The 26,729-nt window shown below is 44.3% G+C and overlaps 2 protein-coding genes across 3 annotated transcripts; both read right to left on the reverse strand.

Moving 5' to 3' along the window:
* Positions 1-687: 687 nt before the first annotated feature.
* Positions 688-18,880, reverse strand: LOC149914835 (contactin-associated protein-like 2). The gene is made up of 5 exons (XM_090125057.1): positions 18,799-18,880; positions 18,436-18,549; positions 17,457-17,513; positions 14,385-14,532; positions 688-1,761 (listed from the first exon to the last, which is right to left on the reverse strand). Exons 2-5 carry the CDS (start codon positions 18,484-18,486, stop codon positions 1,754-1,756), a joined length of 264 nt encoding a protein of 87 aa, XP_089981183.1. The 5' UTR covers positions 18,487-18,549; positions 18,799-18,880; the 3' UTR covers positions 688-1,753.
* Positions 18,813-20,670, reverse strand: LOC149914836 (uncharacterized). 2 transcript variants are annotated; one of them, XM_090125056.1, is made up of 2 exons: positions 19,986-20,670; positions 18,813-18,893 (listed from the first exon to the last, which is right to left on the reverse strand). In XM_090125056.1, the coding sequence occupies exons 1-2, from the start codon at positions 20,403-20,405 to the stop codon at positions 18,861-18,863; spliced, it is 453 nt and encodes a 150-aa protein (XP_089981182.1). In that variant the 5' UTR covers positions 20,406-20,670; the 3' UTR covers positions 18,813-18,860. The 2 variants fall into 2 exon arrangements, with proteins under 2 accessions (XP_089981182.1, XP_089981181.1); XM_090125055.1 differs by lacking the exon at positions 18,813-18,893 and adding an exon at positions 19,188-19,355.
* Positions 20,671-26,729: the final 6,059 nt, after the last annotated feature.

A 26,729-nucleotide genomic window follows, 5' to 3' on the forward strand; every position in this document is an offset into this window, starting at 1 on the left:
TTCCAATAGCTACTGGAATATATAATCGCTCATAAACAATGTTACGTTTTTTTTTTTTTTCTTCTTCATTAGGGGCTGATGTTATCAATTTTGATGGCCACGTAGTGCTACCATACAGATTCAGGAACAAGAAAATGAAAACATTGAAAGATGTCATCTCTCTGAAATTTAAGACCTCTGAAAGTGAAGGTGTAATTTTCCATGGAGAAGGACAACAAGGAGACTATATCACCTTGGAACTCAAGAAAGCCAAACTTTTTCTAAATTTAAATTTAGGTAATTTTTTTTTTTTCTTTTTTTTTTTTGGTATGCTTTTGTGTCCTTTTTAACACTTGTTCTGGTTTCAGCTGAAATAAAGATGTCCTGGCTTTTGCTTAGTCATGGGAGCATGCCCATGGCCAAGCCAGGACAGGCCACTTAGTGGGAAAAAGAAGTCACCACTATACGCATGACTGCAAGGGGAGGGTGGAGCCAGGACAGGTGGCCAGAATTAGGCCAAGGGTTATTCTATAAAATATGACATGCAGAAGGTCATGACTACTACCCTCTGCTGATCTTCCACAGATGGGGAGGAAACTGCATCCCATAGTCTGAGGGGAATGAAGAAAGTCTTCAAGGCCTTGGGACAGTTGGTGAAAGGGTCTGGGGCACAAGTTATTTTCTCTTCCCTCCCTTCGTTTTCAGGTGATGACATGGGATGGAATAGAAGGATCCAGTCCATAAATGCCTGGCTACAAGACTGATGCTATAGGCAGGGCTTTGAGTTCTTTGATCATGGCTGGTTTTATAAGACACCAGACCTGACAGTAATACATGGAAAAGGTTTATTTCACAGTAGCAAAAGGGTTCTGGAACAGGAATTAGCAGGGCTCATCCAAAGACCTGTAAACTAAGTTTGAAGGGGGATGGGGATGTAGATTGACTTGGACTGGTGGAGAAGTGCTCTAGTATTGATGAAGGCCAGGACATGGGACAGACACCCCTTGAGGGTTGCTGGGCATTGGTTGGTATGGGGTAAGAACTTGCATTGCTGGCAGGCCACAGGTCAGCAGGGAGTTGTATTTATTGCTGTGGATTGGTCAGTAGGTAGAGAGTAATTGCACCGTGGCTGTATAAAGTATGCATTTATATATTTATAGTTGCATTTCTTCCCATTTTCCTCTTCTTTCTTAGTGTATAGTTTTTATCTCAACCTGCAATTCCTGTTTTGTTTTTTTTTTTTTCCCCAATTCTCTCCCTCATTCCATCTGGGATGGAAAGGGGGAGTCTGGAGAGAGTGAATGGCTGTGTGATGTTTAGCTACGTGACAAGTTAAACCGCAATTCTCAAAAGAACTTATATCCTTCTTTTTCTTCAGATATGGCAGGCCACATAATTTAATTTTGTGAAAATATTCATCATTCCTTTTATATTGTTCTTTTTTACTTCCTGTCCTATGTCCCCCCACTTTGTGTGAGATAACATGAAAGTAAAATCAAAATGAAGATCAACAATATATTATTATTAGAAACTTGTTGGAAAGGATTGGTAGGGGATTGGGAGAACTGTATTTGCCTCAGCTATAATTTCATCTTCAGAAACTTGCAAAATTGTTGAGATTGGAAGGACTTCTAGAGGTCATCTCGTCCATCCCCCAGCTCAAGCAGAATCAGCTAGAGCAGGTTGCCCATAAGTACATCCAGAGCTTCAAGTATCCAGAGCTTCGAATATCTTCAAGAGTGGAAATTGTCATTATCTCATTTTAAGAACACAATCAAGTGGCTGTGTGAAAGAAAGATGCTGTTTTTAATGCTAGGGGAATAAGGATCACTCTTAAAAATCTGCAGCAAAAAAAGATTACTGCATGGGAAGCTACAGGCCACATGAGGTTCAGTAACCTTCCTACAAAGAAACAGAGCTTGAAGATAGGCAGGGAGAAGGTCCTGTTTGTTTTTTTTTAAGCTATACTATGAAGCACTGGACCCACTGAAGCTGGTGAAAATTCTCAGAAGGATCAATAACCTTCAGCAAAAAAGCAGTAAAGATCATTTGTAGGAAAATACTGTATTAAGCCATGGCAGTGTGATTTGCTAGAATGTGTTGTCAACTTGCACATCTTTACTGATTTTCAGTCATGCTCCAGGAACGCATTGTCTTCTCATGTATTTAAAACATAGAAGAATACACTGAGTTATTGGGCAGTGCAGCGATTTTTTAAACTTCTTGGTGAATTTGTCATTTGCTGCTTCACTTGAGATATATACTACCTACCTTTCTGGCTTATTTATGTCAGCCAGACTGCAGTGAAATATGACCTCTGATGAGCACAGCTACCCAGGCAAAAGTTTCCAGAAAGCACAGCAGTAAGCTGCAAAACTGTATTTACGTTAACTTTAATTGCCTCCCAGAAAAATTGCAGAATCACAGATGGCCAGGGTTGGAAGGGACCTCAAGGATCATGAATCTCCAACCCCCCTGCCATGTGCACAGCCACCAACCTCCACATTTAATGCTAGACCAGGCTGCCCAGGGCCCCATCCAATCTGGCCTTGAACACCTCCAGGGATGGGGCATCCACAACCTCTCTTGGCAGCTGTTCCAGCACCTCACCATTCTCTCTGTAAAGAACTTCCCCCTGACATCCAACCTAAATCTTCCCTCTCTCAACTTAAACCCATTTTCCCTTGTCCTGCTGTTGTCTACTCTTTCAAAGAAATGACTCCCCTCCAGTTTGTAGGCTCCCTTTAGGTACTGAAAGGCTGCAGTGAGGTCACCCTGCAGCCTTCTTTTCTCCAGACTGAAGAAGCCCAGCTCCCTCAGACTATCTTGGTAGGGAAGGTGCTCCAGTCCCATGATCATCTCTGTGGTCGTCCTCTGGACCCTCTCCATCAGTTCTGTCTTTCTTGTACTGGAGGCTCCAGATCTGGACACAGTACTCCAGATGGGTACTCCCACAAGAGCAGAGTGGAGAGGGACAATCACCTCCCTGTCCCTGCTGACCACCCCTTTTCTGATGGAGCCCTGTATACCATTTGCTTTCTGAGCTGCAAGAGCACTGCTGGCTCATGTTAAGTTTATCATCCATCAGGACGCCCAGGTCCTTCTCTGCAGGGCTGCTCTCAAGGACTGCTCCTTTTACCTCATCTAGTGAAATGTGTCCCTACCCAGGGTGACACTTAGTAGAATGAAAAGGCTCTCACTGTGAGGGTGCTCAAACGTGGAACAGGTGACAGAGATACAGAGGATCTCAATCCTCCCCAGATTAACCAGATATAAGTAAGCTTCACTGAATCTAACCTAAAGAACCAACAACCAATGCTTGCAAGTTGTATTCCGTTCAGAGGCTTTCCTCAGAAAACGAGTCAAAGAAGAGAAGCTATGAAGCAGCGGTGAAGGGACAGCTGTCCCACTTACCCCATTAGTCCAGTGGACAGTTCAATGGTACAATTTTCTGCATCTATACAAGGCATAGAAAAAAATATAAGAAGTACCCAAGCAAAAGGGGTGCGTTGAGATCCTCTGGTACCATGGCAACACTGATGTCACCAAAAACAACACAACTAACTCAGTTTTCTTTAGTTCAGTAACAGTCTGTATGATTGTTTGCAATTTAGTCTTCATAGGAAACAGAATCACCGCTTTTCTCTCTACCTGAAGAGAATGTACACAGGGGTAAAATGATGGGGGGACAGACACACTTATACATGCATCACTAAGCAAGAGCATCCGTAAATAAAAGCATGCTACATAAATGCCAGCTGTGGCTAAACAAATAGAATCACAGAATCACTCAGGTTGGAAAAGACATTCAAGATCATTGAGTCCAACGACCTAACCTTACTACCCTAACAAGCCTCTGCTAAATCATCTATCTGAGCAGCACATCCAAAGTGTTTTTAAACACATCCACGGATGCGATCTTTTAGGTAACAAAGAACTTTTTTATAGCTATAGTTTTATAAAGTTATTCTCTCAAGTTGTTCAATATACTTAGAACCAAAAGGGCAACTATGTACCATGAGAAATAAAGAAAACAAGGAGAGAGAAAACGAAGGAAGAAAGGAAGTAAGAACATGTTTATATTGAAAGAATTAAAAATCCACTACTTCAAGTTTCTGAAAAAGAAAAATAGAGTTGTTACCATGCAAGGAATTAAGCAATAATTCTTTTTCCAGCAACCAATACAGAAATATGAAGTTCTGTTTGGAAAAATAAATGCTGAAAACAATTAATAATGTAAAAAAAATATTTATTTTCAGATCTTGCTAATTACATACATTCTTCTAAAAGTTTGAGGTTCCTTTATTAAAATAATTTTCTAATCTAGAAGTTACATAAGCACTTATGTGAAAAGGAAAGATTTATAGATTTCTCATGCAAAGGCTGCTCTGAAAGCAATGCCTTCTATTTTATTTTGTTGGCCCATGATATCAGAGGTAGACATCAGTAGTATAACAGTAGAGCGTTATAGTAGAACGTTCCCACCAATATCCCACTAGATTTTGTTGCCATGATGGCAGCATAGTGGCAGTCTGTGAAAATTATATCTGACACAGAAGTGCACATGAAACAAAGATATAACTGAATTCCTCCATGTGGAAAAAACAGCATCCATTGACATTCTTCAATACTTGATGAACATTCACAGAGATTTAACAGTCAGTGTTAGCATAGTGTGTTAGGTGGTGTGTTTCAGCAGTGGTGACAGTAATAGTGGATCAAATCTGCTGCTCCAGGCTTTTTTTTTTCTTTTTTTTTTAAACAATACGCGCAGCATACAAGCCCTTCTTCAATCACCACCAAAAATGCATAGCTAGTCATGGTGACTACATTGAAAAATAATCTTCTGTAGCTTAGAACTTATTCTATTTAAATGGAAACTATTATATAAGATTATGATGATACAATTTGATAAATGGGAAGCATTACTTTCAGAGCAAAGAAAATATTTAAGGGAATGTATTTAAATCTTATTTAATTTATTGTGACTTTCTAAAAGATAAACAAAGTCCAAGTGTCCCATAAAAAAAAAATTAGTATTTCTAAATCAATTTTTCTGAAGGAGGGCCACAAAGATGATCAGAGGGATGGAACACGTCCCCTGTGAGGACAGGCTGAGGGAGTTGGGCTTGTTCAGCCTGGAGAAAAGAAGGCTGCAGGGTGACCTCTTAGCAGCATTCCGGTACCTAAAGAGAGTCTACAAAGAGGAGGGAGTCAACTCTTTGAAAGGGTAGATAATGGCAGGACGAGGGGAAATGGTTTGAAGTTGAGGGAGGGAAGATTTAAGTTGGATGTCAGGGGGAAGTTCTTTACAGAGAGAGTGGTGAGGTGTTGGAACAGCTGCCTAGAGGGGTTGTGGATGCCTCATCTCTGAATGTGTTCAAGGCCAGATTTTATGAGGCCCTGGGTAGCCTGGTCTAGCATTAAATGGGGAGGTTGGTGGCCCTGCATGTGCAGGGAGGTTGGCGATCCACAATCCTTGAGGTCCCTTCCAACCCTGGCCATTCAGTGATTCTGTTATAACATCTGTACATTCATTGATTATACAGTATTCCATCAAAAAACCTTAAAAAATCTTTTAAAAATGAACTAGCAATACATACTCTTCTAAAGGAAATGCTGAATGATTTAAAAAAGTGTTCAAGTGTAATTGAAAAATGTTTGAGTATGCAACTGAACATTTTGGTGGGATATGTATGCATGTAAAATAGATCTTTTTTAAATCTGACTTTGATTATGCATCCACTGATGCATAACAAATGTACTTGTATGGGATACACATTGCTGTTGCAGATCACAAACCTGTGGTGCCTGAGAATATCCACCAGTAACTTCACTACAGCTAGACATTTAAAAATAATGGACTGCTCAATTTGCTGTGGTTTCAAGAAGTTGATACAAAAATAAAACATTTTTTGTATCAGACTAAATATATGTTAAAAGAATGAAAAATATATGTTAAATTTTAATATTTCATTTAAAAATTGTACCATTCTTAGGTGCTGAGTTGATGACAGGGCCTGCTGGGCTGCTGTGTGTGTCTGGGGTGCCCTGTGCTGGACAGCCAGAACCAAAATAGACCCATACCTATTACTGTTAACCACTAGAGATAAGAAATTAGCTGAAGTCTGTTCTCACTTACTTTCATACCAGAATAACAAACACTTGCAAAGAAACAATCACAACTATTTCTTCCTGGGGAGTAGGTAAACAACCCACACTTTAAATACTTACAAAAAAAAAAAAAAAAAAGTTATTTTTGATCCTAAATCTGCAAAACTCTACTGTTTGAGGAGTACCATGGAGCAAATGAGGAAAATCACCACTTTTTATGATCTTCAAGATAAGAAGTCCCCTCTATGTGAAAACAAATAAGAAAAATAAAAGAAAAAAAAAAAACAAAACATGCTAGAGAGTACATTAGAAAAGAATTAAGCTTTCAAACAGAGTATGTTTTCAAAGAGATCTTCAAATGCTTTCACAGTTCATTTCCCTCACTCTCCATTGTTTTAATACAAGTACTGAGACCTGCACCTGTAATATCAGAAAAAGTAAATACCAAGCTATGCTTGCAGATGTTGAACTGTGACTATGCTGGCTGAAGATCAATTACATAGAAATTGTAGAAATATCCAGAATAAAAATATCTAAAGAGAAACAGAGAAAAAGAGGGTTGGATGCTTCGGATAACTCTTAAGTGTTCTATTCACTGTCACAAACAAAGCTACTAAGTTTACAGTGACTGCTGATAATTTTCTCACATCTGTGATTCTTTTTTTCTCCAAAATGAAAAACAATTTTAATTACAATGATTTAATACAGTTGCTACAAATATGAGAACATGATTAGACAAAACATATGCTTCAAAATGTTTCTTCCTATCTATCATTTAATATTTTTATGCAGTTCCATCACTTCTATGGTCATAGAAGTCCATCTTTTCATTAAGACAATTTAGTGAACATTATTATTATGAATAATAAAATATTATGAGAGGTTGGAAAAGAACCATTTACATGGATTATGAGACCACATAAGTATCTTCACAATTTAGGTGGAAAAAAAAAGTGTAAAAGAATAAATATGTATTCATATGTTTACATACATATGGACATATAGTTCATTCAGCATAGGGAGTTCCAGTGGCCATCAAGACACTTCATCAGTTTTTTGATCGTGAAGGTTTGTTTGTTTGTGAGCATAGGCTGATGAAACAAAATGTCCAGTATATCTATCTAGTGGCACTGGACAAAAGAAAATTGGTTAGGTTCCACACAAGTTAAATAGTGGCTTTCTTATCTACTTTAAATATTCCCTGTGATATTTTGATGTAATATATAGTTTTGGAGAGAATGGAGTTTCTGTGAAGTACATATGGCAACCATAGGAGAGAGTGATGGAGATATGAATAGTTGGTAGCAATAGCATGACAATGGCAAAGGAAATTACAAGTATCACAGAAATTTTTCTAATGATGAATACAGCTGATGAATGTGGAATTAATAGTGAAGAGGAACAATGGTTTCACTTAAAGTCACTACAGGCAAATAGGATTAACTTGTCAAAATCTGTTCAAGCTCTAATTTTTAGCACTTCAATATTTTCAAAACAGTTATTGTAAATATTCCTTTCAAATACTTATGGCTTAAGCCTTAACAGCATCTCCAAGTCTAATTTTTTTTTCTCTTGTAAATATTCACATGACCAAGATTTTGTTCACTGTACTATCTAAGGAGTAAATAATCTCCATAAAAAAAAATGTTCATTTCTTCATAAAATGATAAGGTCTGACTTGTTTATTTTTCTACTTTTCTCTCCTTCCTTAAAAAGAAATCAGACATACATCAGAATACTCTAACAGTAACATTTGACATAGCAAGACAGAACTAGTCCATGAGCAAAGGTATCAGTGACTCCATTCCACTCATGCCATAAGATTTCAGCACCCAGAAGTCCTCAGAAGATTATCTTAAAAAGTGCTGTCAAAGACTGTTCAATAGGAATGCTACTGTTTTTTTTGTTGTTGTTTGTTTGTTTGTTTGTTTGTTTGTTTTGTATGCATTAATCTGCTGCAGTATTGTGATTGAAGGAACTATTCGTATGGCAATGGTTCTGCAGGAGCTTATTATGAACTTCAAAAATCAGTGATAAAATACAATATATATTGTAGTTGTCATAGGCTCCAGATGCCTTGAATTTGCTGATTGTCTAAAAAATTCATAAATGGGAACATGACGAGAGACATCTATCTATCATGTCTCTTTACTCTCTGTCTCAAAAAGAGCTTGAATATAAATATTCCATCAGCTTTGCATTAATGAATTCAGTGGATACTTTGCCTTCTGTAACATTACTTTCTTTCCTATGACTTGCTTTTTGATAAATTTTTCCTATGGTTTGCTTTCTGATAAATTATGTCACTGCAAATGTAAAGATCCTTTCTCCTCTTTTGAGTGTATTAAATATATTATATGTACCTGAAACTCTACAAAGGGGATGGGGGGCAAAATGCCTCCTATACTGTCAGAAAAGAGCAAGTCTGACACTGCCTTATGACACTAAATATGGACAAGTCTCTGGAGCTGGACAACATGTATCTCAGAGTCCTGAACTAACTGACTGATGTGGTTGCCAAGCTACTCTAAATCATTTCTGAATATTCATGGCTGTCAGGTGAAGGTCCTGGCAAGTGGAAAAAGGAATCATCACTCCCATTTTTAATAAAGGGAGAAAGGAAAATCTGGGAGACTATCGACCAGTGAGCCTTACCTGTGCCAGGGAAGATCACAGAGCAGAACCTCCATGAATCTACTCTAAGGCATGTGCAAGAAAGGGGAGGGGGGTGATTCAAGAATGCCAACACAGCTTCATCAAGGATAGACTATGCTTGACCATAGAAGTGCTCAGGTTGGAAAAGACCTCAGAGACCATCAAGTCCAACCACAACCTAACCAAACTTACCCTAATTCTAACAACCCTCTGCTAAATAATGTCTCTGAGCACAGTAAACAAATGGTTTTTAAACACATTCAGGAAAGGTGACTCAACCCTGCCTCTGGGGAGCCTATTCCAGTGCTTAACAACCCTTTCTGTAAAGAAGCTTTTCCTGATATCCAGCTTAAACTTACTCTGGCACAACTTGAGATCATTTTCCGTCATCCTGTCACCAGTGAGAAGAAACCAACCCTGCACTTGCTGTAAGCACCTGTCAGGTACTGGAAGAGAGTAATAAGGTCTCTCTTCAGACTCCTTTTCCCCAGACTAAACAGCCCAATTCCTTCAGTCGCTCCTCATACGGCATATTTTCCAAGCCCTTCACAAGCCTTGCAGCCCTTCTTTGGACCTGCTCGCACCCCATGTCCTTTCTGTATTGAGGTGCCCAAAACTGAACACAGTACTCGAGGTGAGGCCTCACCAGTGCTGAGTACAGGGGCCAAATTACTTCCCTAGTCCTGCTCACCACACCATTCCTGATCCAAGCCAGGATGCCACTGGCCTTCTTGGCCACCTGGGCACACTGCTGGCTCGTATTCAGCTGACTGTCCATCAACATACCAGGGTCCCTTTCTGACAGGCAACTTTTCAGCCACTCCTTCCCAAGCCTATAGGGTTGCCTGGGGTTGTTGTGACCAAAATGCAGTACCTGACACTTGACACTATTGAATCTCACACGGTTCACCTTGGCCCATCAATCCAGTCTATCCAGGACCTTCTGTAGCACCTTTCTCCCCTCTGGCAGATCAACACTCCCTCTCAATTTGGTGTAGACTGCAAACTTACTGAGGGTGCACTCAATCCCCTCATCAAGATTGTTAATAAAGATGTTAAATAGAAGCGGCCCCTGTACTGAACCCTGGGGAACACTGCTCATGACCAGCCGCCAACTACATTCAACTCCATTGATCACAATTCTTTGGGCTTGGCCATCCAGCCAGTGTTTCACCCAGCAGAGCATACATCCATTCAAGCTATGGGCAGCCACCTTCTCCATGAGAATGTTGTGAGGGACAGTGTCAAAGTCTTTACTGAAGTCCGGGTAGATCACATCGACAGCCTTACCTTCATCCACTAAATGGCTCACCTTGTCATAGAATGAAATCAGGTTCGCCAAACATGATCTACCATTTGTAAACCCATACTTACTAGGCCTGATCCCTTGGTTGACTTTTAATTGGTCCATTATGTCTCCTGAGATTATCTGTTCCATAATCTTCCCTGGTACTGAGGCGAGACTGATAGACCTGGAGCTACCAGGATCATCTTTCCGTCCTTTTTGAAGATGGGTGTCACATTTGCCAGTCTCCAGTCCACTGTGACATCCCCGGTTAGCCAGGACTGCTGAAGGATGATGAAGAGTGGCTTGGAAACCACATCCACTAACTCCTTCAGCACTCTAGATGCAATCCATCTGACTCCATGGACTTTTGAGCATTCAGCTTCTGGAGCAAGTCCAAAACCATCTCATCATGGATTATGCAGGGCCTATTCTGTTCCCCATCCCTATCTACCAGTGCAGGAGGCTGTGTTCCCAGGGAGTAACAAGTCTTACTATTAAAGACTGAGGCAAAGAAAGCACTTAATACCTCAGCTTTATCCTGATCCTTGGTCACCATGTTGCCCTCGGTGTCCAACAAGTCATGGAGGTTCCCTCTAGCCCTCCTCTTGCTGTTGATATATTTATAGAAATATTTATTGTTGTCTTTTATCTTAATGACCAAGCTCAGTTCTAATTGGGCTTTGGTTTTTCTAATTTTCTCTCTGCACAGCTTCACTACATATCTGTAATCGCCTGGAACAGCTTGAAAAGCGGGCTCATGTAAAATCAAATGAGATTCATCAAACCAAAATGTAAGGTGTTGCCACTTGGGTTGGAGCAATCTCAGATATGTGAACAGACTGGGAGAAGTACTCAACGAGAGCAGCTCTGTCAAGTAGAACTTGGGGGTCCTAGTGGATAAAGAGCTGGATGTGAGCCAGCATTGTGCACTTGCAATTTGGAAGGCCAACAGTATACTGGACTGCCTCAAAAGAAGGGCAGCTAACTGGGTAACGGGAAGAAGTTGTCCCCCTCAGTTCTGTTTTTGTGAAGTCACACCTGAAATACTGTGCCCAGGTCTTAGGCCCTGAAGACAATAAAGATGTGGAGCTGTTGGAATCAGTCCAGAGGGCAGCCACAAAGATGATCAGAGGGCTGGAGCACCTCTCCCGTGAGGTTCAGGAAGTTGGGCTTGTTTATACTGGAGAGGAGGATTGTTTTTCTGGGGAGACCTCATTGTGACCTTCCAATACTTCAGAGGAGTTTATGAACTGGCAGAAAACCAACTTTTTTCATGGTCTATTAGTGAGAACGGGCAAGAATGGTTTTAAATTAAAAGAAAGGAGATTTAGGTTAGATGATAGGAGGAAATTTTTTATTCACTGTGGTAAAGGACTGGAAAAGGTTGCCCAGAGAAGATGCAGATGCTTTTTCCCTAGAGGCATTCAGTGCCAGTCTGGATCAGGCCCTGGGCAACCTGATCTAGTGGTTGATAACTATGTTCATGTGAGGGCATTGGAACTACATGATATTTAAAATCCCTTCCAACATAAGTCATTCTATGATTTTAAAATGAAAGCTACAACTCCCGTTGACTACAGTATATTTTTTTTTAATGTTAAATATTTTGTTTGCTTCTCTTCCCACACAGTTAAAATCTTTTCTAAATTTGACATCAGCACTTATTCACAGAGAGAAATGTAAAGAACATTTTCAATCTTACTGTAGAGGGAGCCTTTAATTTATTTATTTATTTATTTATTTATTTATTTATTTTTGTGACTTCGAAGAGATCTATTAGAAAGTAACATCACAGATCTCATCTGCAGTTTCAAACATAGAAAAATCTCAAAGCAAGAAGGCAAGCAAATAATTAAATGAATAAGAGCACCTTGAAAGGAAATATTTTGTAATTTTACAAAATTCTCTAGGGAATAGATGTCATCTCTAATTCTCTTTTAAAGTTGAACCTTTTTTTTAATTCACATTGCTGTGTAAGGAAGAATGTGGTTTCCATTTCTGACACACAAAAAATAATGTGTATTTTATCAGCATACTCAAGAAAAATAAGAACAAATCAATATGGCAATTAATGACCACGTATTTCAATATGTGGTTTAATGAGAGTTCTTAATACTCTGAGACTAATAACCAGATTGCTGTATCGTGCAATGAAATATTTTTTTAAGCACTAAGTTTATGACTTTCCAATTAAACCTTTACTATGAGAAAATGTGCAAGTTCTACATCTGAAATATGTTCTCAAATATTCTCTAAATAAAAGACTGCATTCAATATAAACCTACAAACTAGAAGAAGAATATATGATTGTAAGGTATTAAGCAACCTTTTGCTTTAGGTAATGTTTCAAAAAATTTTCACAAATTGGATTAGATGCCCATGTTTTAATCAGGCTTAAAAAATTGCTACTTATCTAAACAGTCAGTTTCTTCACTGACAGCAGGATTAATCTGCAAATCTCACTGGTTAATGACAATGCTTCAATATACAATACTAATTATAGGGCTAAAAACTTTGCTCCTGCTGAATTCCGTATCTATGGAACAATGTAACTTTACATAAGTTGCTCCAAATAATGCATTTGAAAACAAGTTTGGAACTCTCAAACATTATTCTGTTTTTCCAAGAAGTCATAAGACAGTGAACTTTTCTTCTCAACTGCGCTGCTGCTGTCTACTGGTTTCAGCATACTGACTCAAGGACAGCCTGATTCCTGCTTCTAAAATCTACACAGTATTTTAGGAGAGGTTTTTTTTTGTTTCTTTGTTTTGTTTGTTTGGGAGGAGAAAGAAAAAAAAAGTTCCTATAGACATATAAATGTAAAACATTATTATTAATGTCATTAACAAAATACTGAAATAACTTATAATACTAGCAGTTCAATGCTTCTCTTCGAGGAAAACAAAAGGTTAGGTTTCTTACTTCAGTTGTCTGTGAAGACAAATTTTATCAGTATTTTTTTAGTTGATTCATTATTTCCTTGATAGATGTGTTTTATTTTTCTCCAGAAATATGCAGTCTTTCAAGCAGACAACTTTTCATCCAGTGACAGAAATAATTTTGTTAGCCAACTATGCTTTTCCTCACATTTAGTTTCAGACTCCAAATTCATCTTGTAACGTGCTTACAGTGCATAAGATATCAATTTAATTAAAAAAAAAAAAAAAAAGGAAACAAAACAAAAACCTAAAACCTTTTGCTTGTAAATATTTTTGGCTAAAAAAAAAAAAAACAAAAAAAAAAACCTACAACTTAAAAATATTTTTTTTGTTGTTGTTTAAAAAAGTGTTGGATTAAAAAAAAAAAAAAAGTTGGTTTCTGTCTCCATATACTTGTATTTGTATTCAAAGTAGACATACTTAAATGTAAAAAAATGTAATCATGATGTGAAATCAACCATGTTATAGTGTTGGCTACACTTAAAACAGCATATTTTAGTAGAGTGAAAGCACATAGCCAAGTAAAAGCAACAGAAATCACAAGATATTTTTGCTAGTTAATTAACATAATTGCTAGTTACCATGACAAAGTGTTTCAATAGGTCTTAAATCACTTGATGTCAATGGAAGAGTCTTCAAGATAGGTGCTTCTTAACTTGTTCTAACATTTTTTTTTTTTTTTTTTTAAGATAAATCTCAAGTATTTATTTCCCCTAAAACACCTACAAGAATACTGTACTAAATTTGCATAGAAATAGGACATCAGACATTTACAGTTTGCAGGCATGTGGACTTCACGTAAGCACCCACAGGATCAAATTCAAGGAATGGTATTTAGAAACTACACTTGCTTTTCTTAAAACTTGATCTGTTGTGCTCTTAACCACTTCCACCATTGCTCATCTCGTTTTTTTTTTTTTTAGAAGAGATTCTAAAGTTATACTCAAATATTAAAGGAAAAATCTCCGAAAAACATGTCATATTTAAACAAGATGAGCTTCTTCAATTGAATTTTTACTTGTTTTATTTTTGTCTTTGTCATCAGGCAATGAATTATGTCTTGTTTCCCTCTCAAGACCCAGCATGAAATGTATCTGAATGCTATCTTTTCCTCAACTGGTCTATTCAAGTCTTCTGCAAAAACAATTTTGAAGATCAAAAGTAGTGATTTCAAAGCACTCTTACTAATTCTAATGCTGTATTTCCTATAGAAGAGCTAACTAGAAACTCAGAATAAAGGATACAGTAAATATTAAATTAAGCTCCAGTTATTACAATTAGTAATCCTGGAATATCTTCATGCATTTTAGCAAAAAGCACTTGAGATTCAGATTTAATCTGAAATTCAAAGACAGTTTCTATTTAGATTTTTTTTTTTTTTTTTAAAGGAATATAATGGAAAAACTTACAGTAGGAGCAGCCGTAGACCTCAATTCTTAACCCAATTTGGCCTTCTCCATTCCAATCTAAAGGAACTATACGTACATAGCGAGCAATGACTGGGTGTTGCAAATCATGTCGGACCACACTATCAGAGTTTGTGTTTCCAGGAAATGCCTAAGGGAAAGAATAAGAAAATTATTTTATTATTTCTATCTCATACACTGTAAAGATTCTGTTATGAAGGAAAATTTTAGGTAGTGAAGACCTCGGAGTGACTAGTTAGCACTTAAGTTTGGTTAAAATGTTTTCTTTGATACTGAGCAAATGAACAGTGGTTTTAAAAAGTTTTGTAGTGCTCACAACACAAACACTGTAGCACTGGAACCTCCTGCTTTCTCCACAATAGATACAGTAAATTCAGATAAGAGCTGCTGCTAGATAAGAAAGTATTTTGCATCACTGATCCATTGCTCAGTTACTAAAACATTTATAAAGATGTCCAAAAGGGTTGTTCTGTGACAAGATACCCATCCTCTAACAGATTACAAACAGCAGTCACTGTCTTGTAAACAGAAACACTGATATATCCTATTTCCTACAGCAGACCCTCCAATTTCTCAAATTTCCAGGAATACAAAGATCTTTCTTTATTTTTTATGTACTACCTTCTGGAAAATGAGCACACAGTTTCTCTCCTAACCATAGTTACCTCCCACAGCAAAATCAGCTCTTTTTTGACTTTGGAAGTCAAAAAAGTACAAAACACAGTACTCTGTCATGGTTTTATAATTTTGTTATCGGTATTCCACACCAAACATCATGTAAAGCACGGGTAATTAAAGAGTTAATACTCCAGTTCCGTGGACTGACAACTTTCTGGATGCCTGGTTCTCAGAAGAAAGGAAGAACTACACATCCCAGGGGACTTCATGTTCAGAGAGGAAGATAAGCCATGGGAGGGAGTCATGGGATCTTGCTCTCTGGCTCTCTTGCTCACTGCCTAGCAGTGTGTGGGTCTGCTCCCCAACCGTGTGCCTTCAGTTCAAAGTAGGCCTTTTAGTTTCGGACACTCTCTCTCTCTTATTTGATTTATTAGCCTCAATTTCAATTATATTATATTATATTGTGTTATCTTGCATTCCGATATCATGTTTAGTAAAATTAAGTTTTCCTCCTTAGATTGTTGCTGCTGTTCTGGTTTCTGGGCCCAGCTCCCATCTCCCTTCCCTTCCCCCTTTTCCGTCCTGTTTTTGGGCCAGGGGGCCTATGGGCTTGCTGTCCCCTGTCGAGGGCACACGTTGATCTAGATAACTCCGTGACAGACACTCAAGTAAAATTTAAAAATGACTGAAGTAAATTCAGTGCTTCTTTTGTAATTTTGTACCTCTTGGTAAAAGATTTCATAGTACTCTGCTTAAAAGTAAATGATATCTATCTGTTAACATAACAGATTTTATTGTCTTTTCATCTCATGCACAAACCATTCGTTTTCTAATGGTAAATGTTAAAGATTGCCATTTAGTTATTTTCAGCATTTTCAGAGAAACATCATAAGTCTTCATGAGTAATTTTCAATAAAACGAGTATCTTGGAGCAGTAAACAAAGAAAGGTGATCTTTGCCACACAAATAAACCCATATAGAATCCTATAATACATTCAAGTACTGGAAATAAAAAGAAATGAAGAAACAACTAGGCTGTAAATATATCTACTGCAAAATATAGTCATCAAAATTTTGTACAGCCAAAAATTTAGGTTGACACTTTGCATATAGATACAGCACTAGATATTTCAGATGTGTATCCATCTTGTATACTGCACAGTAGATCTAGGTGTAGGTAAAGATTCACAGAACCCTTTCCTTGATGAGCTAAAAAAAAATAATGCATGTAATATTTTTTATAAGGTTGGTTGTTTGTACTGCTGCAATTATTGTGCTAAATAATGATGAAGACACTCGTGGCTTCATAGTAAAACTTGTTAGGTACAAAAATTAATGCCTGTGAAGCACTTCCATATTTGAGTGCTAAGCATTTATGAGAAATACAATAGTTCTGTATTCTGAGCTGAATAGCAGACAGACAACAACAAAAAGCACAGGCCGAACAAGAACTAAACAATCTATTGAATAACTGCCTACCATCGCAGATTTAATGCTGTTATGTCCTTGTTAGCAATGCCTCTGTACCATCAAAAACTATGGCAGAAAGTCACAGAGATTCAAAGGACCGCTTTGCAACAAGCTCCTCGTATACTGCATGAACATTCTTTCATCCCTGCAGCACTCTCAGCTAAATCAGGATCGCCCCACAGAAATAATTCATTTTCACTGCTAACAGTCTTGCGAATTGGCCTACCACAGCTAGTACCATTTTCAAGACCTGCTGCTTTGTGCTGCCAATCAAGTTTCTTAGCTCCTCTCCCCTCTGCCCCAATGGCAGTCACACTTCATGATCTCTGCTTTCCATGCTGGAGCTGCAGCCAGTTGGACTTAGGTTTCTCAAGTCCCTTTCAGTCTCAGGAGGGAATAAAACAGCCAGAATGGAATGGATGCAATGCGGCTCTCTCTAGGACACCTGCTGCCTCAGAAGAGTTCACATCTACTGGACAGCTACAGAGCTCCTACAAAAGCATCACACACAAACTAGGAAGGAAAGAAAAACCCAGGACACTGTGCAGGGGTCCTACCTCTCACTAGGTGATACCTGTTCCGTGTACAGAGGATGGACATAAACTGCACCTCATCTGTTTCCAACTTCTTCTCCCCCGCTTCGTACAGGCACTTCAAGACATTAGGGGTGACAAAGTAAGGCTCATGGAGAAGACTGGGCATACAGGAGATCTTAAATCCCTTGCAGCTAGAGCACTGCTGGCGCGTACTTGTCTAGATCACGGATATTTTCCAACAAGCACCTACCAGGCACAGCAACCCACAGCCAAAATCTCATTGCCCCTGCCAAGTAGCCAGCCTGTCGAGAGACCTCTCATTAGAGACTTGCAAACAAGGCTAAAAGCATTATTTCCATTTCACAGGCTGGCTTCTCTTCACCATGCATCACCTGCTCAAGAATAGATTGGGAAGCACATTACTACGCACCTGAGCATCTTGCTGAGCATGGGCATCATCCACATACATTCCTTCATCTCTGTTTCCCTGCAAAGACACGAGGATAGAAGACTCAGTTCACCAGAGCATCTACTGGAAGCAACTCCTGAGAATTCCCCGTTCATGAAAAGCTGCTGGGGATGGATAATGGAGTCCTTCAAAGGGAACACTAGCTTACAAATGAAATGCAGCTCAGATGTACTTTGGGCTTCCTTCTGAAACGAGCAGCAACCCACTTTACTGGGACATTTAAAGAAGAGCCCACAGCACTCATGCACACCCAGAGTCAGAGTTCCCTCCCCGGAGAGGCTGGGTTTGAGGAGCAGGTCATGGGACACACAGGGTGAGAAAAAGCCAGCCTGGAGCTCCTCACCACTGAGTGCAGAGCTGTGCCCACAGCTCTGAACATTCACCCCCTTCTCCCCTCAGCTTGGCTCACCGTTGCGAGGGACACGAGGACCCTTCGAAACATGGGAGATGTGTCAGATACGATGCCATCCTCAAGGGAGCAGCCATATTCCAGCAAGAACACACACACAGCACCCGTTAGGAGCAGGGCCACCACCTGGGTGCTGCCCACAACATTTGCCAGCTGTAACCTAGCTAAGTACAGAACTGTGCCCAGGCCTCCCAGCAGCACTGCAGCACTCCAGCCATCATCATTAGTGCTACAGCCTCCAATTAAGAAGCGCAGACAGAAGGAAACTGACAAGAGAGCCTTTCGCACTCCTTACGAAGCTTGTAGTTCTCATTAATGCGACAAATCTCTCCATTGGTGCGAGAAGCCAGAATTTCCATTGGGCAACCTTCATCTGCTCCTGCTCCCTAGGGAATCACCAAGGCAAGACTTAAGATACCAGCACCTGCTTGTGACGTGCAACCAGGTTTCTTTAAGAGAGAGAAGACATGCATAACAAAGCAGTAAGTCCTTGGCCAGAACTTAAGCAATACAAAAGGAAGATTTCCAAACCTTCACAGCCCTCCTTAGTTTGTGCACGTCATACATGGTGGTGGGAGTCATCACCCCAATGATCACCCTCTCAAAATTCCCACTCAGCTCCAACTTCAAGTCATCAATCAAATCCTAGAAGGCAAAGAGGAGAAAGGAGTTGGCAGAAGGGACGGCCTTTGAGGACAGAGGAACTGAGCTGTTCAGCACTCCTCTTCAGGCTCCAACCCTCCTTGCATCAACAACTGCTCTGAACTGAACAAGAACAAAACAACCTTGGTCAGGTGAAGTCTCTGCCGACCTTTCTCTTGTAGAGATTGGGTCGTTTTTCACTTTGCGCCCAAGTGACACAACCACGTTCATGCATCTCTGCAGACCACCCACCCTGCCAGTAGTGCTCTTAGAGGTGATCAGAACTTGCTGACGCTGGGAAACATTTAGTTTGGTCAAGACGTCAGTGATGGCATCTTCATCCGTGCCTGCAAGAAACAAATGGAAGCTAGTCAGGATGCTTGCACAAGGATCAGAAGTGCCCTCTGGTCTTGTGCCACCTCCAGTCCCTCACACAGCCGGCTCTCAACAGCTCCAGGACTACATCGATGCACACAAAGCTGCCAGGACCCACGCCACCAGAGCAGCTGCATTTTGGGACACGAAGGGCAGTTCTGTTTCCACTTTCCAACAATTTTTAGGGCAGTTGTGCAGCAGAGCAGTGCAAGCAGCTATGCTTCCCTCTATCAAACCACCAGAGCACCCATTCGCAGTGCTGGGGAAAAAATAAAAGTTGACCATGGAGGGAGATCAACTTAGCAAAGCCCTTCATGGCCTTCCTGAGAGCCTGCGCTTCTTGCTCAGCGCTGAAACTTGAGACCCCCTCGATTGTTGCCTAAGGCCACAAGAAAAGGATTTAGCAAAGGCAGACCGACGCACGCAGAGTTGAACTGGAAAAAAAAAAGAAGACAAACATAAAAGATGTGAACACGGAGATAGTAAAACTCCACCCACACAACTGATGCTTCTCTCTCACTTCTGTCTCACACGGCAGCCTGTTCTAGTGGGACTTCCCAAGCATATCAGAAAGAAGCCACGGGGGCACAACTGCATGGAGAACATATCTCCATACTGCTGCCCACGGAGTACCTGGTTTCCAGTGAAACAAAAGCTGGACCACCCGGCATCTGTGTTCAGGCCCACCAGGCCTTCTTCCTAGCAGTTCTCCACGTCAATCATAAAGCAATGTGCTCCCATCATAGCCCTAGTCCTGACTTCTCTTGTAGCAGGTAAGGACCAGTATTCTGCACCATTCCTTTCGCTCTGCTCGGCACTGGGGAGGCTGCAGCTGGAGAACAGCGTCCAGCTCTGGGCTCCCAGTACAGGAGACAGCTGGACATGCTGGAAAGAGTCCAACGCAGGGCTACCAAGATGGTGAAGGGACTGGAACACCTCTGCCATGACAAGAGGCTGAGAGAGAGGGGGCTGCTCAGCCTGGAGAAGGGGAGCTCAGGGGGATCCCACCCACGGCTGTAGAAGTTCTGCACAGAAGTTTGTCCTGATATCCAACCTAAACTTACCCCATGCCTGTGTGTCCTGCGGAACCCCACAGACGTGACAGTGGGCTGCTTCTCAAAGGAAACCAGTGCTCGGCGTCGGGAGCGGTGGAGGAAGCAGCTGATCCTGCCAATAACGCTGCCATCGCGCGTCCCTCCCCGGGACTCCCACACCTTCCTCTCCCCAGCCCGGCTCGGCTCCTCGCAGGCTGCAGACACTGCTGAGGCACTCGCGCTCCAGGCCGTCATCTTCTTCCCGTGCCGCCGGACCGCTCTCTGCAGGGCTGCGCTGAGCTCCTGCTGCTGCACCAGAACCGCAGCTCCCGTGCTGACGGACGGCGGAGCTTCGTGCCGGCACCCACAGCACGCGGCCCCCGGGCTGCTGGCGGCACGGCAGGATGCTCCCGTCCCCGCCTCCCTCCCACCGCCCCTCGGCTCCGGCATCCTCCCGTTATCCGCCTGAGGAAACGAAGGCCCCGCACAGGGCTCTGGACGGGCTGACCGACGGCTGATGCCAACGGAACGACGTTCAACACCGCCACGCGCCGGTCCCGCACTTCGGTCACGACGACCCGAGGCATCTCTGCAGGCCGGGGGCAGAGCGGCTGGAAGGCCGCGCGGAGGAAAAGGATCCGGGGGCGCGGGCCCCGGGGCCCCGGAAGCGGAGCGGGCGCGCGGAGCGGGGCAGCGCCGCGGGCAGCCGGGCCGGGGCCACGCGGGACGCGCGCGGTGATGACGCAATGACGGCGCGACCGCGGGCGCAAACGACCCCGCCGGGAGCGCCCGCCCCGTTCCGCGGGCCGACCAATAGGAGAGCGGGAGAGGCGGGGCCGAGCGCGGGCTCTCCGCCAATGGCGGCCGCGGGATTCCGTGCCGGGAAAGCGGCGCTCCGCCGCCCCGCGTCCCCGCCGCCGCCCGCCCCGCGCCTCGGGGCCCCGTCCGTCCCGCGTCAGAACGGAGCCGTCCTCCGGAGTCGGCGTCGCGGCGGGGCGCCGCCGGCTGAGAACCGGCGGCTGACTGCGAGCGGCGGGACGCCCGGTGTCCGGGAGCGGCTCCTGGCCGAGCCGGGCAGCCCCGAAAGAGAGGGACCGACCCCGCCGATCGAGACGCGTCGGAGCCCGGCAGAGTCGGGCGGCCGCCTTCGGTTCCGGCTCGGCTCGGCTCGAACGGTCAGCAGCGCCGTGCTGAGCCGCTGCCCCGCAGGCGGAGGACTCGACTGCCGTTTTCTGTATTCACGTCTGTCCGAGAAGAAAGCTGGCGGCGCTGGCGCTGACCAGGGAGAGGGAGGCCGGGGGCCGGAAAGCTCTCGGGCTGCGGCTCCAGGGCAGGCAGAGGAAGTCACGGCGCCGGTGACATCAGCCGGGCTGCTGGGACCTGCGTGCTGTCACGCTGCGTTTCCGTGACGACGGCGGGCTCTCCCCGAGGAGCCGAGGGCAGCTTTGCTGCTGAGTTCGTTACCCGACGAAGCCCGACGCGGGGGGGCTGGGCAGACAGTCTTGCCAAAGAGGCCCGTGCTACAGCAAGATTGACAGCACGACGCCTTTTGTTCCCCTTGAGCCCTGGCCAGGCTTCGGGGCGAAAACCAAGAGGAGAAAGAGGGCAGCGGCTGTTCCCTCGGACTGCTCCGTACATTGGTTTACTGTGTGCTAGAAAGGCTGGAGCTGCTTGCAGCGGCTCTGGACGCCTCACTCGTGGGATGGATGCATTGCTGTGCAACTTCCCCATGGCTGGGAGAGGTTCTTCAGATCCTCCCTGCAAACGGGGCTCCCCAGTGACTGCGGATCTGGCTGATGGTAAAGTGCTGGGGCAATTGGTCGTGGATCTTTCTTCACCACTGTGCTCACGTGGCAATGAGTAGGCCCACTGCCTTGCTTATTCCCTTTACTGCTAAGCTTCTCTTTTGGCTATAGACGCTGCCAATATTACTGTTGGTTTTATTTTGTCATAGGCAGTAAAATAAGCCTATCCCAAAGACGTTGGTGTCTTTGTTGCAGCTGTTGAGCCCACCGATTGGCACAACAGCATTAACACATGATGGGCACGTAACTTGGACATCAGGAACGTGACTTCAAAGGCTTCAAAGCATCGGGAATGTCTCCTTTGGAGAGAGACTGAGAGGTTTGGGCTTGTTGAGCCTGGAGAACAGAAGGCTCATGGGAGACCGTGTGGCTGCCTTTCAGTACACGGGGCCTCACAGATCACCCTTGCTGAGGGTGAGCACTATTCCCTCATCGAGGACATTGATGAAGATGTTGAACAAGACCGGACCCAGCACCGACCCCTGAGGAACACCGCTGGTTACAGGTCTCCAACCGGACTCTGCACCGCCAACGACGACCCTCTGAGCTCTGCCAGTCAGCCAGTTCTCAACCCACCTCACTGTCCACTCATCTGTCCACACTTCCTCAGCTTTGTCATAAGGATGTTGTGGGAGACGGTATCAAACGCCTTGCTGAAAGCAAGGTAGACTACATGCACTACATCCACCCAGCCAGTGACAACATCGTAGAAGGCTACCAGGTTGGTCAAGCATGCCCTCCCCCTGGTGAACCCTTGCTGATTACTCCTGATAACCTCCTTTTCTTCCAGTTGTCTGGAGGTGGCATCCAGCACAAGCTGTTCCATCACCTTTCCAGGGACAGAGGTGTGCCCAGGTGGCCAAGAGGGCCAACAGCATCTTGCATTAGAAATAGCGTGGCCAGCAGGAGCAGGGAGGGAATCATCCCCCTGTACTCAGCCCTGGTGAGGCCACGCATTGAGCACTGTGTTCAGTTTTGGGCCGCTCGCTACAAAAAAAGACATTGAGGCCCTGGAACGTGTCCAGAGAAGGGCAACAAAGCTGGTGTGGGGTCCGGAGCACAGGCCTTACGAGGAGCGGCTGAAGGAGTTGGGGTTGTTCAGTCTGGAGAAGAGGAGGCTCAGAGGAGACCTCATTGCAATCTACAACTTCCTGAATGGAGGCTGTGATGAGGAGGGGTTTGGCTTCTTCTCACAGGCAACAAACAGGACCCGAGGAAATGGCCATAAGTTGTACCAGAGGAGGTTTAGGTTAGACATAAGGAAGAACTTGTTCTCTCAGAGAGCAGCCAGGCACTGGAATGGCTGCCCAGGGAGGTGGTGGAGTCGCCGTCCCTGGCAGTGTTCAAGAGGCATCTGGATTAGGAGTTACAGGATATGGTTTAGTGCTTGTGGTAGCAATGGTGATGGAAGGATGGTTTTTTCTCCTTTCCTTTTTCTTCTTTTCTTCCCTTCCTTTCCTTTTTTTCCTTTTTTCATTTTGTTTTCTGTTTTCCATCTTTTCTTTCCCTCTCCCCTTTTCTTTCCCTCTCCCCTTTTCTTTCCCTCTCCCCTTTTCTTTCCCTCTCCCCTTTTCTTTCCCTCTCCCCTTTTCTTTCCCTCTCCCCTTTTCTTTCCGTCTCTTTTCATCTCTTCCCCTTTCTTTCCTTTTTTCATTTCTTTTGATTCATTTTGTTTAGTACTTTCTTACTTTTCATTTTTTAGATTCCTTTCTAAAAGAAAAGATAGAATGGGAGACAATAATTAAAGAAACAAAACCTGCTTTGAAAGCCATGGGGCCGGATGGATTGAACCTTGGGGTGCTGAGGGGGTTGGCAGACGTGGCTGCCAAGCCGCTCTCCATCATCCTTCAGCAGTCCTGGCTAATTGGGGATGTGTCCTGGCTGTCCCTGAACGTGTTTAAAGAGCTCTGGATGTGGTGCTCAGGGACATGATTGAGTGGTGGGTTGTTAGAGTTAGGGGAGTATGGTCAGGTTGCGGTTGGACTCGATGATCTTTCAGGTCTTTTCCAACCTGATCCATTCTATGATTCTATGGATTTAACAGCAGCGTTCTTGTGGGAGCTGCATTGAAACTTGCAGTGTCTCTGGGTCCCCAGAATTACTTTCTCCAAGCTGATTCGTAGGTGCTGGCACTTCTTTAAAGCAAGAGCAGCTGCTGATGGGAGGAAGGTAGTTCAAGCTCATGAGCTCTGCAGCATCTCCCAGGATGGTACCAGAGGAGGCAGGAATGATATTGCAGAAGATGAGAAGCTCCCCAGCAGGAAGCCAGAAACCCTGCGGGAGAGTCGGAGCACATGTGGATGCCCAGGAGGTAATGCAGCCCCAGTATTTGAGAAGCGCGTGGCCAAGGAGCTGCGGCCCAAGAACAGAGCTATTCCGCCTTTGCAGAATAGCTGGCATCCCAAGAAGGACTCATCTGTCCTTGTAAAAAGCAGGGGGAGGGCACGTCCAAATGCTTGCTGGTTGCTTGGGAGCTCAAATCCTCCAAGCTGGAGGCAGCCTGGGGGTAACATCTCCTTGGTCCGATTGTGCAGCACCTGAGCAAGAACTGGCTGCATGAGGGTCATCTTAATTTCTCTGTTCTTTTACTTAAATAAACCCGTTGGGAGACCGTGGTGTTGGTTTCCTAAAATTTGGATCTGGGAGGTGAGCACGCCCTTTGCTTATGATGGAAGCACAGAAGTGATGCGGGCACTCGCTGAGGTCACAGTCATCGCCGAGGTGGGAGCGTTTGTGGCACAGCCGGTGAGCAGAGCTGGTGCTCTGGTGAGTGTGCTGCACGCAGAGACTGAGCTGTGAGCTTTCCTTGAGAGATCACCCTGCGAGAGCCCGTCGGAAGCACCGCTGCGGCGTGTGCGTGAGCTGGGCACAGCTCAGGCTGAGCAAGCCGAGCAGGTGAGCTGGGTTTGGTGCTGGGTGGTTGCCGGGAGGTGTCTCAGCAGGAAAGCTGGGCTGGGGTGGGCACGCTGCATCAGCCCTCATCCCGGCTGGCGGTGAGACAGAGGGAGTTTTCTTCAGGACAGCAACATCAGCCATGTGCTTCAAGGCGCGTAACTATTGAGAAGAGGGAGAACGCTTGCTGTCAGAAATCATGGCAGCTGTACAGGAGCTGGGTGTATTTTGGGGACAGTCCTTGTAACCAGCTGGTTTCGAGACACTGCCCTGCCCGAGAATCTAAACTGCACAGCAGAAGAATGCTGGGAAAATGCTTCTTCCACACTGTTTTTCACTTGCAGGTTCTTTCCTTAGGGTTCCTTTTTCCTTTCCAAAAGGAGATTTTGGGGATCGAGGCACTTGAAGAGAGAGTGAAGCCAGCTCTTTCCAACAGTGCGGGCAGTCCCTGTGGAGAGGACCCCGGGAACTTGAGCTTCCCCTGAGACGTTCCCCAGCATGTCTCAGCAGGGAGACGGACGCAGTTGCCATCTCTGCTTTGCGCGTGGAAAGGTATGGCTGGGTTTCTTTCGCTTGGGTTTCTCCTTTCTCTGGTTTTGGAGGGGAAGGGGTGGAGCAGGGGGAGCCCTGCTGGTCCTTTGTTAGCTCAGTAAGCGGCTGGGTTGTGCACTTGCAGCAACAGGACAGCATTGCCAGGCTCCTTAACCTGCTGGGGCAGGGTGGGATCAGAGAGCGGGCACTGCCCTCCTGCCAGCTGCACCTGGTTATGGTTTGCCAGCTGCCCTGGGTTTCTGCTGAGAAGTTTGTTCTAGCTGCCTGCAGTAGTAAAGGGTGGGGAAGAAATAGTGGTGAAGAGCTAAGGCTGTGTACGGTAATTTTGCGTGGGTTGAACTGTGGCACCTGAAGTCACTGTTTCCCTCGGAATAATGCTGGTGTTTGCAGGTGTGTTGGTTTAACCCCCCGAAGTGATGTCTGAGAGCGCCCGTCTTCTCCACCTGAACGATGAGAAAGCTGGATATGCCCAGAAATTGCAGCGCGTGCAGATGTTGTGAATGCGCTCCCAAATGTTTCCGTTAGTGATAACTAACGTCTCAGCACTCTGATACCCACCTCTGGCACCATCTGGAACGCTGCATCTCTTTGCAAATGTTGGGTGGCCGTTTCCATGGCCCTTCCTTTATTTCTCTCCTCAGAAGCAGCGCGGCGCAGTTCCCTGTGCTAGGGAGCAGCACCCAGCAGGCTGCCAGAGATCCAACAGCGCCTTGCAGCGCACAGAAGGACGCGATGGGGACGGACCATCCTTAGCACCACGCAAAAGTGAGTCTCTGCAGTCCTCTGTCATGAAGTATGGAAGAATGCATTTTAAGTATTACTTCTGAGCGGTGCAGCACTGCAGGGATGTCCGGTAACCATGGTGGAAGCATTAGAGAGGCCGACAGCAACAGATGGCAGCAGTGAGACAGAAGTGTGTGTGTAAGTGGTGGTGCTCAGAGCTGAGTGCATTCCCTGTAGGGACAAAAAATCCGTGCCTCGACTTTTGCAGCTGATAGCGTTTTGTGTGCTGACGCAGCTTTGCTCTGCAGCATGCAGAGCTGTCAGGCAGACTGGGATTCCTCTGCTGCCACCTGAGCGGGAATGAGAGCAGTAGTGCTTTGTGCAAGCGCACTGCAGTTTAAAGATCAGTTTCTGTTCTGGCTGTAGAAGAGTGTCTTTTGGTTTTTGTGGTGGACATGGGCTAACAGGACAGTGCTGCTCCTGGTGTCTGTGAAATCAACACACAATCTGTTGTTGTAGGGACGGAGCCTGCGCGTCCATGGAATGGTGCTGGGCTTGGGGGGAAACGGAAAGCCTCCCCAGGTAAGAAGCTCTTGTGAGCTGTGGTGTGGGTACCTGCCTCTAAATAGGGCTGCATGAAGGGCTGTGTGGGATGGAGGAGAAAAGAAGGGGCACTGCAGATCTGTGCTGACTGCAGAAATGGCACAGCGTTGTAGCAGCAGAAAGGCCAATTGAAGAAACTACGCTTGAGGAGCAGAAGTTTGTGGTTGGCTGTGCTAAAATGCTCCTCCAAAGAGATGCT

This window comes from Phasianus colchicus, chromosome 26 (assembly GCF_987193195.1).
Source record: "Phasianus colchicus chromosome 26, bPhaCol1.hap1.1, whole genome shotgun sequence".
Lineage (NCBI taxonomy): Eukaryota > Metazoa > Chordata > Aves > Galliformes > Phasianidae > Phasianus > Phasianus colchicus.

Coding starts and splice junctions, on each gene's coding strand:
- LOC149914835 (XM_090125057.1), bottom strand. CDS start 18,486: ATGACTCCCACCACCATGTATGACGTGCACAAACTAAGGAGGGCTGTG. Junction 17,514..18,435: donor AACTAAGGAGGGCTGTGAAG/GTTTGGAAATCT, acceptor GTGTCTTTGCAG/GGAAACAGAGATGAAGGAAT. Junction 14,533..17,456: donor ATGCTCAGCAAGATGCTCAG/GTGCGTAGTAAT, acceptor TCTTTCCCTTAG/GCATTTCCTGGAAACACAAA.
- LOC149914836 (XM_090125055.1), bottom strand. CDS start 20,405: ATGCCGGAGCCGAGGGGCGGTGGGAGGGAGGCGGGGACGGGAGCATCC. Junction 19,356..19,985: donor GCAGGACACACAGGCATGGG/GTAAGTTTAGGT, acceptor TTTTTTTTCCAG/TTCAACTCTGCGTGCGTCGG.